General features: G+C 48.2%; 1 protein-coding gene across 1 annotated transcript; it reads right to left on the reverse strand.

Annotated features, from left to right (window-relative positions):
* Positions 1-1,213: 1,213 nt before the first annotated feature.
* LOC138372600 (uncharacterized) lies at positions 1,214-2,050 on the reverse strand. The gene has a single exon (XM_069338088.1). The coding sequence runs from the start codon at positions 2,048-2,050 to the stop codon at positions 1,214-1,216; it is 837 nt and encodes a 278-aa protein (XP_069194189.1).
* Between the last annotated feature and the right edge of the window lie 8,448 nt (positions 2,051-10,498).

Genomic DNA, 10,498 nt, shown 5'->3' on the forward strand with positions numbered 1-10,498 from the left:
TATGAACGAAGAATATCAAGATAATGAAGAAGGAGAGGGGGTAAGGTAACAGGTAGAGAGGGGGAAGGGACGGTCCAGATATTATGGCGACACTAAGATAAGATTTCGGCGGTGACTTGGCGGCGGCGTCTGGTAAGGTCGGAACAGGTGACGTGGGGGTGTGAGGTCGGAACAGGTGACGCGAGGGTTGGGAGGGAAGGGGGAGGGTGGTGCGAGGTAAGGTGGGGCAGGGGTGGGAGAGGGCTGGCTGGGTAATTAATGACGTCTCGTGTAGCTGGCTAAAGCTACAGTTTTAGTTATATAGAAATACTCGTTTCTATGTAAGAATTCTACTTAAACGTATACGGTCTAAAATATCTGTTTATGACGTTTATTTCTCGGAAATTGTTTTCCCCATAAGAAACCTTTAAGACCTTACTGGACCCTTTCTGAAAGTTCGTTGAATCCGGTGTGACTCGGGGATCCCTTTTTCCAAAGTTCGATGAATCCGGCGTGACTCAGCGGACCCTTTTCCAGAAGAAAAAGGAGCCGATACGGCTTCATCCCTACTTGCGCTTGATGGTGGTGCTGCAGTGTGAGGCTTGATGGTGGTTCTGCAGTGTGACGCTTGATAGTGGTGCTGCAGTGTGATGCTTGATGGTGCTGCAGTGTGATGCTTGATGGTGCTGCAGTGTGACGCTTGATGGTGCTGCAGTGTGACGCATGATAGTGGTGCTGGGTGTGACGCTTGGAGGTGCTGCATTTTGACGTTTAACGCTGCTGCAGTGTGACCCTTGATTGTGGTGCTGCAGTGTGACGCTTGATGGTGCTGCAGTGTGACGCATGATTGTGGTGCTGCAGTGTGACGCTTGATGGTGCTGCAGTGTGACGCATGATTGTGGTGCTGCAGTGTGACGCTTGATGGTGCTGCAGTGTGACGCATGATTGCGGTGCTGCAGTGTGAAGCATGATTGTGGTGCTGCAGTGTGACGCTTGATGGGGTACTGCTGTGTGGTGCTTGACGGTGGTGCTGCAATGTGACGTTTGGAGGTGCTGCAGCGTGACGTTTAATGCTGCTGCAGTGTGACGCTTGATTGTGGTGCTGCAGTGTGATGCTTGAGGGTGGTGTCGCAGTGTGACGCTTGATGGTGCCGCAGTGTGACGCTTGATTGTGCTGCAGTGTGACGATTGATTGTGCTGCAGTGTGACGCTTCATGGTGGTGCAGTGTGACGCTCAATGGTGGTGCTGCATTGGTATGCTTGATGGTGGTGCTGCAGTGTGACGCTTGATGGTGGTGCTGCAGTGTGACGCTTGATGGTGGTGCTGCAGTGTGACGCTTGATGGTGGTGCTGCAGTGTGACGCTTGATGGTGGTGCTGCAGTGTGACGCTTGAGGGTGGTGCTGCAGTGTGACGCTTGATGGTGGTGCTGCAGTGTGACGCTTGATGGTGGTGCTGCATTGGTATGCTTGATGGTGGTGCTGCAGTGTGACGCTTGATGGTGGTGCTGCAGTGTGACGCTTGATAGTGGTGCTGCAGTGTGACGCTTGATGGTGGTGCTGCAGTGTGACGCTTGATGGTGGTGCTGCAGTGTGACGCTTGATGGTGGTGCTGCAGTGTGACGCTTGATGGTGGTGCTGCAGTGTGACGCTTGATGATGGTGCTGCAGTGTGACGCTTGATAGTGGTGCTGCAGTGTGACGCTTGATGGTGGTGCTGCAGTGTGACGCTTGATGGTGCTGTAGTGTGACGCTTGATATTGGGGCTGCAGTGTGACGCTTGATGGTGGTGCTGCAGTATGACGCTTGATGGTGGTGCTGCAGTGTGACGCTTGATGGTGGTGCTGCAGTGTGACGCTTGATGATGGTGCTGCAGTGTGACGCTTGATAGTGGTGCTGCAGTGTGACGCTTGATGGTGGTGCTGCAGTGTGACGCTTGATGGTGGTGCTGCAGTGTGACGCTTGATAGTGGTGCTGCAGTGTGACGCTTGATATTGGGGCTGCAGTGTGATGCTTGATGGTGGTGCCGCAGATGGCCGCAAGGAATAACAGAAGCTGTAAAAGACGAAGCCATAACTGCAGCAGCAGTTTCTCGTACAGGACAAATGTAAAAAAGCAGCAACAATAACAGCACCTGGAACATGTGTGCAATAAGCAGAAGCTGCAAAACAGCAGCAACAACTAAAGCAGCTTAACAAAATGTCAACATGAGCAGCAGCAACACAAATATTAGTACCTGTTGCAAGAGTTGCAGTGACGTGTGCAGTTGCAGCAGGTGCAACCAAGGCAAGAGCAACAAGAGCAGCATGACTAGCAGTTGCAACTTGAGGAGGAAGCAGACGTCGGAGAAGCACCACCAGATTATGATTAATGGACCAGCACAAGAATCTCCCCAAATTAATGGTTGCAAAAAAGAGTTGAAGAACTTCAGCTGAGAGGCGAGTCACAGAGCAAGGTAAGAGAGTGGGAGGAAGAGCAGACGAGGAGGGAGGAGAAGGGAACAGGAGGCGGAGGAAGATTGCAAAGGCGCAAGATAGAGTTAGAGAAAAGAGAATTTAAGTGGTGAAAGAGGAGAGGATAGAGAGATAGAGAATATAAAGCAATAAATAGAAGGGCAGACGATCGTTTGGGGTTGGTATAGCTGAGTAAATGTTTCAGGAAGGTGTTGGACCAGAAGAATGATTAAGGGAAGGAAAAGACTGTTTTAGTGAGTTTCTTCCAACATATTAATAGACAAATTAATAAAGTCCTTAGATTTTGTTCGGTAATAGATTTGACTTTTGCAGTAAGAATATACAGCAGTTGAAGACAAGATGAGAGAGAGAGAGAGAGAGAGAGAGAGAGAGAGAGAGAGAGAGAGAGAGAGAGAGAGAGAGAGAGAGAGAGAGAGAGATAAACTCACACCAGAGATATTCCGGCCTCAACGAAACAATGGTATTAATAATTTTATATTAATAAATACATTTTCCGTGTCTTGATCTTAAAAGCTATGAGTCTTGTCAACCTTAAGGCCGAGCTTCATGTCAACCCTCGGGACGACATGAGCCATCGACATGTGTTATGTCAACCCTCGGCCCGTTTTCTTTCTCTTTCCCGTAGGCGTCAGTAACCGGACCTTTCTCTCTCTCACACTTGCCTCAGGCTGGGTCGACAGCCGTCTCCCGGTCTCAGGCTTTCTGTGGTGCGTCTGGTCGACGGGCGTCTCCCGGCCTCAGACTGGGTGTGGTGCGTCTGGTCGACGGGCGTCTCCCGGCCTCAGGCTGGGTGTGGTGCGTCTGGTCGACGGGCGTCTCCCGGCCTCAGGCTGGGTGTGGTGCGTCTGGTCGACGGGCGTCTCCCGGCCTCAGGCTGGGTGTGGTGCGTCTGGTCGACGGGCGTCTCCCGGCCTCAGGCTGGGTGTGGTGCGTCTGGTCGACGGGCGTCTCCCGGCCTCAGGCTGGGTGTGGTGCGTCTGGTCGACGGGCGTCTCCCGGCCTCAGGCTGGGTGTGGTGCGTCTGGTCGACGGGCGTCTCCCGGCCTCAGACTGGGTGTGGTGCGTCTGGTCGACGGGCGTCTCCCGGCCTCAGGCTGGGTGTGGTGCGTCTGGTCGACGGGCGTCTCCCGGCCTCAGGCTGGGTGTGGTGCGTCTGGTCGACGGGCGTCTCCCGGCCTCAGGCTGGGTGTGGTGCGTCTGGTCGACGGGCGTCTCCCGGCCTCAGACTGGGTGTGGTGCGTCTGGTCGACGGGCGTCTCCCGGCCTCAGACTGGGTGTGGTGCGTCTGGTCGACGGGCGTCTCCCGGCCTCAGGCTGGGTGTGGTGCGTCTGGTCGACGGGCGTCTCCCGGCCTCAGGCTGGGTGTGGTGCGTCTGGTCGACGGGCGTCTCCCGGCCTCAGGCTGGGTGTGGTGCGTCTGGTCGACGGGCGTCTCCCGGCCTCAGGCTGGGTGTGGTGCGTCTGGTCGACGGGCGTCTCCCGGCCTCAGGCTGGGTGTGGTGCGTCTGGTCGACGGGCGTCTCCCGGCCTCAGGCTGGGTGTGGTGCGTCTGGTCGACGGGCGTCTCCCGGCCTCAGGCTGGGTGTGGTGCGTCTGGTCGACGGGCGTCTCCCGGCCTCAGGCTGGGTGTGGTGCGTCTGGTCGACGGGCGTCTCCCGGCCTCAGACTGGGTGTGGTGCGTCTGGTCGACGGGCGTCTCCCGGCCTCAGGCTGGGTGTGGTGCGTCTGGTCGACGGGCGTCTCCCGGCCTCAGGCTGGGTGTGGTGCGTCTGGTCGACGGGCGTCTCCCGGCCTCAGGCTGGGTGTGGTGCGTCTGGTCGACGGGCGTCTCCCGGCCTCAGACTGGGTGTGGTGCGTCTGGTCGACGGGCGTCTCCCGGCCTCAGACTGGGTGTGGTGCGTCTGGTCGACGGGCGTCTCCCGGCCTCAGGCTGGGTGTGGTGCGTCTGGTCGACGGGCGTCTCCCGGCCTCAGGCTGGGTGTGGTGCGTCTGGTCGACGGGCGTCTCCCGGCCTCAGGCTGGGTGTGGTGCGTCTGGTCGACGGGCGTCTCCCGGCCTCAGGCTGGGTGTGGTGCGTCTGGTCGACGGGCGTCTCCCGGCCTCAGGCTGGGTGTGGTGCGTCTGGTCGACGGGCGTCTCCCGGCCTCAGGCTGGGTGTGGTGCGTCTGGTCGACGGGCGTCTCCCGGCCTCAGGCTGGGTGTGGTGCGTCTGGTCGACGGGCGTCTCCCGGGCTCAGGCTGGGTGTGGTGCGTCTGGTCGACGGGCGTCTCCCGGCCTCAGGCTGGGTGTGGTGCGTCTGGTCGACGGGCGTCTCCCGGCCTCAGGCTGGGTGTGGTGCGTCTGGTCGACGGGCGTCTCCCGGCCTCAGGCTGGGTGTGGTGCGTCTGGTCGACGGGCGTCTCCCGTCCTGCTGGTAAGGTACTCATTATTGTTTACGCGTAGGATTTGAACTCGAGTAGTGGGCATATATATATGTGTTTGTTTGCTCATCAATGTGTGTTATGTAGATCGAAATCCAGCTCACGGGACCAGGTATTCCAGTTTCCGATCGGCTATTGCAATGTTTCCCGACCCTGTCATACTAGTTCTCAAACTCGGTATTGAATTTCAACTTTTGACTGAACTTTCTCCATTTTAAGCTCATTCCACTTCCTCAATTCTTTAATACTGTTGATATTCATTCTTACATCCTATGGCTTACTAAGATTCTAGTTTCCACTCGCCCTACCCCTATTTATGTTAGACGTTTCAGTTCTCCACTAAGTCAATGATTCTTGGAACATTATTTGCTGTGATTGTGTTGGCTCTTTGCCTCTCTCCTTTTTCCAACTTATTTAATTCCTTCAGCTTTTCCCGTAGCTCATTACTCCCAGTTTAGCGATTTATCTTGCAGAAACTCTGCAGAAACAGAAACTCAGAAACTAAAAGCAGATAATCTGTATTCTCTGATAAGTCTTTCACATTGATTAGGAATAAAATCAACTCTAGTGGGAAGCAACTTCTAAAATCTCACCTGTCACGAATCTTACTAAGATTCTACCATTACTACATTACGTTATTGTCCTGTTCTCTAATTAATATTGCATCCAGTTAAGATTTTGTATGTTATATATATAACATAGCATGCTGTGTAGTGTGTGTGAGGCTTTTGGTGTTAGATTTCGCATGTAGTTTCTCCGTGTGGGCGGTTGACCATATTTGGATATGGCCAGTGTGGGAACATTGTTGTCAATCGAGTGTCTATAGTTTTACCTTTATTTATTTCCATATTTAATTGCCGTATTATTGTATGGAATGTTGTACCAGTGTTTATTACTTTTAGTTTGACAATGTTTTAAATACTAGTGTTGCATTTTGTTATTAGAATTTCCACAATGTTTGTTTGGATGGTTAAGTGATTTCTTGGTAGACGTGTAGTTGACGTTTGGCCTGCGGACCAAAGCCTGGGCAGTAGTGTGGCGGCTGTTGTCGAGAGGAGTTGTGTTTTAGGCTAAGTCATTGGTCACTGTTAATTTACCCCATATAAATGTTAATTATCTGGTTAGATGATTTGAGTATTACTATTGATTAATCCATGTTCTGGTGATATTGCTCATGTCTCAATAATTAATTTCATTCTATGATATTGCATGTTGAAGAATATTTCTGGCTATTATTTATACATTTAATTGTTGTTGTGTTTGTCCCCCTTAGCATAAATATATTGTTCTCCATTTTTATGCAGTGATGTAATTATACCCCTAGACATTTGTTGGCATGGCCGATTTATTATCATTTCTTTACACTGTGGGGAGAAGAACCTTATTTAGTCTCAAGGGTGGTGACAACACCTCACTTAGGTACTTTCTTTCACTATGATTCCTGTTTGTTCCTCCATTTTATGCACGAGTCTTCCGTGGGTACTTTATCGAGGTTTTCTAACAGTTCAAAAGTATATTATCTACCATTGTTCTCAATCTTGTCTGAGCTCGGTCTTCCGGTCATGGAACACTCTCAAGTTTGCGAGGAATGATTTACCATCTTTCAGTTCTTACTGGTGTGGTGTTAAAAACCTCCTTCTCTCCAGATGTTCTTCTGTCCTCTTTCTTTGTCCTCTTTTTACAGTCTTTTCTATCACTTTACATTACTTGAACAATTAAGGGACACTGGACTGTAGTTTAATGCCTCCTGTCCGTTTCTCATTATGTATATTGGCCCAGCACTGACTGTGTTCGCAGTCTCATTGTTTTTCTGCTTACATTGAATTTTTATTAATAATAGTAATTGGCAAGCACAAGGTTTCCGCTCCTTCTCTGAGCTTCCAACGTAATATTTGATAACACTTCCTTTACCTTGTCCAACTCCAGCAATTGCTTTCATAATATATCTACAGTTACTTCAAGGTCCTTCAGTGCTGTTTGGCTTCAATCCGACTCTCTTAGTTCAAGATCTTATCTTCCCTCTATTGTGAAGAATTCTGGAATCTCCAGTTGTGTTCATTGCATATCTGGTTATCTTTTTCAGTGAATAAGTCCTCTCTTATCATCAGCTTCCTGTCTTTTTCATTAAATGTGTGTGAGTGCTTGTGTGTACTCACCAATATGTACTCACATATTTGTGCTTGTAAGATCGAGCATTAGATCTTTGACCCCGCCTTTCTGGCCGTCGGTTGTTTAAATCAATATATTTTTAACTGTATTTCCGTCCCATATGTACTTTTAAAATTATGATGGCGTTTGCATCCACAACCTGCTCCTTTAACTTATTCCATTTTCCCATTAATCTTACACTAAATAAAAACTTTAACATCTCAATGACTCGTCTGAGTCTCAAGCTTCCACGTAGTTCTATTGGCATTCAATATGAACATTTCCATTCTGTCAATCCCCCTAAGTGTTTTATCTGTTTCTGTCATGTCATCCTTCTAATTTTGTCTTGCATTTTTAGGTTCAATTCTTTCAGTCCCTCTTCATATCCTCTCCCTCGCAATTCTGGGATGAGTCTCGTAGCAAACTTCTGAACGTTTTGCAGTTTCTTTATGAGGCTCTTTAGGTGAAGGGCGCCATGATGGGGTGGCATACTCTATGACTGGTCTTACATAGGCAGTGTAAAGGGCTCTAAATATCTTCCTATTTAGGTTCCTGAATGATGTTCTGACCTTTGCCAGCATAGAGTATGCTGCTGACGTTATCCTATTTACATGTGCCTCTGGAGTTACGTTTGTTGTTACGTCCATACTCAGGTCTCTTTCTCGACTCGCTACAGGTTTAGTACACAACAGTACACAACTACAGTTTAGGGATAGTACACAATAAATTGTATCTTCATTATGTACTGTCCCTTTGGTCTATCGCCTGTTTCCATTTCCATCACTTTACACTTGTTCGTATTAAATTCCAGTAGCCATTTTTCTGACCATCACTGCAACTAGTTCAGTCCTCTTGGAGGATCCGACAGTCACAACTCTGTATAGTACATCTGTCACAACTCGTCTCATTAATTTTGTGTCATCTGTAAACATCGACTTATAGGACTCAACTTTCGTAGACATGTCATTTACATATATTAGAAATTGAATTAGTCCCAGCACCGATCCTTGGGATACTCCACTCGTTACTATTCGCCAAACTGACTTCTCGCCCTTTACTGTTTCTTATGACTCCTACTGTAATTCCTTACCTAAGATGGGCTTTTCCTCCTTACAAGGTTAGGAATCCAGGATTGTGATGCATATTCTTCTATTGTCTAATATAGATTTTGTAAATTGCCATGAAAAACCTCTTATTTAGGTATCTAAATGCCGTTCCAATGTTTTCTAGCTTCCTATTCGTTGCCAATGTTACTCCACTTAAGTGGGTCTCTGGTATTATTACTGCAGTAATACTGCAGTTTACTAAGGACTTTTTGTAACTTTAAGTATGTCTCCTTGAGTTTTATAATCCTCATTAGGTCAGCGTCGCCTGCAAACATAGAAATGTTCGACCTCATTCTCTCGGGTAAGGAAATCACATAAGTTCGGAGAGTTGTGATCCTTGGATTCAGCCTTGAAGGGCCCCACTTTTAACGTCTGTTCAGCTCGAGATCAACTCTATAACTATGTCTCTTTGTCATAGTCAGAGCTGCTACGTTTTCTCTAGGCGGTTTCTCCTGATAGTTCCCGTCCCCTCAGGTACTCATTTACTACTTACTTAATTTAATTTTCCTGTTATTTATTACTTATTCACCTTGTACGTAAGCTTATCCTGAGGAACAACATCAAATGCTTTTTTGAAAATTTATAAAAATGCAATGTACCAAGACTTCTTTTGCCTGTCTTATTTAAGTAACCATGACAAAAGTCTGAATAAAGGTTGTCAGGCAAGATTTTGCACCTTTAAATCCATGCTGCCATTTTGTGACAAGGTTTATCGTGTTCAGTTGGTCTACCATTCTCAAACATGTTTACTTTCTCTGACACTGTCAACGGAGTACTTGGAGTACTTGTCTGTGACACTGCTACACAGTCTCCCCGGCTGGGAGCTTGTTTGACAATTATTTACATATCAGTGACACTTATCTGTGACTAAGTGCCTACTGTCTGTCCCCTTCTTTTTAATATTTGAAGAACTTTCGTCATTTTCCATAAATTTGGAGGACTGGCTCTTTAGTCCCGCCTCCCAACCGTCAGTCAACTGATGATTAAGTGCCTACTGGGCTCAGCGATTCCTGAGCCTACTGGGCTCTATCATATCTACATTTGAAACTGTATGGAGTCAGCCTTCACCACATCACTCCCTAATGCATTCCACCTGTTAACTACTCTGACACTGAAAAAGTTCTTTCTAACGTCCCTGTGGTTCATTTTGGTACTCAGTCTTCACCTGTTTTCCCCCTTGTTCGCGTACCACCCGTGTTAAACAGTTTATCCTGTGTGTGTGTGTGTGTGTGTTCACCTAGTCGTGCTTGCGGGTGTTGAGCTTTGGCTCTTTGGTCCTGCCCCTCAACTGTCAATCTACTGGTGTACAGATTCTTGAGTTTCTCGTATTGAGATCTTTGTTGCTTTGCTAGCTTACATCTCTGATTAAACTATGAATTTTTCGTCTGCGTTTCGTTTTTGTCCTTCCTTCTGTGTGTGTGTGTGTGTGTGTGTGTGTGTGTGTGTGTGTGTGTGTGTGTGTGTGTGTGTGTGTGTGTGTGTGTACTCACCTAGTTGTGTTTGCGGGGGTTGAGCTCTGGCTCTTTGGTCCCGCCTCTCAACCGTCAATCAACAGGTGTACAGATTCCTGAGCCTATCGGGCTCTGTCATATCTACACTTGAAACTGTGTATGGAGTCAGCCTCCACCACATCACCCCCTAATGCATTCCATTTGTCAACCACTCTGACACTAAAAAAGTTCTTTCTAATATCTCTGTGGCTCATTTGGGCACTCAGTTTCCACCTGTGTCCCCTTGTGCGTGTTCCCCTTGTGTTAAATAGACTGTCTTTATCTACCCTATCAATCCCCTTCAGAATCTTGAATGTGGTGATCATGTCCCCCCTAACTCTTCTGTCTTCCAGCGAAGTGAGGTTTAATTCCCGTAGTCTCTCCTCGTAGCTCATACCTCTTAGCTCGGGTACTAGTCTGGTGGCAAACCTTTGAACCTTTTCCAGTTTAGTCTTATCCTTGACTAGATATGGACTCCATGCTGGGGCTGCATACTCCAGGATTGGCCTGACATATGTGATATACAAAGTTCTGAATGATTCTTTACACAAGTTTCTGAATGCCGTTCGTATGTTGGCCAGCCTGGCATATGCCGCTGATGTTATCCGCTTGATATGTGCTGCAGGAGACAGGTCTGGCGTGATATCAACCCCCAAGTCTTTTTCCTTCTCTGACTCCTGAAGAATTTCCTCTCCCAGATGATACCTTGTATCTGGCCTCCTGCTCCCTACACCTATCTTCATTACATTACATTTGGTTGGGTTAAACTCTAACAACCATTTGTTCGACCATTCCTTCAGCTTGTCTAGGTCTTCTTGAAGCCTCAAACAGTCCTCTTCTGTTTTAATCCTTCTCATAATTTTAGCATCGTCCGCAAACATTG

This window comes from Procambarus clarkii, chromosome 39 (assembly GCF_040958095.1).
Source record: "Procambarus clarkii isolate CNS0578487 chromosome 39, FALCON_Pclarkii_2.0, whole genome shotgun sequence".
NCBI classification, from domain to species: Eukaryota; Metazoa; Arthropoda; class Malacostraca; order Decapoda; family Cambaridae; genus Procambarus; species Procambarus clarkii.

What these genes read in the sequence shown, in the direction of transcription:
- LOC138372600 (XM_069338088.1), bottom strand. Translation starts at nt 2,050, where the DNA reads ATGGCTTCGTCTTTTACAGCTTCTGTTATTCCTTGCGGCCATCTGCGG.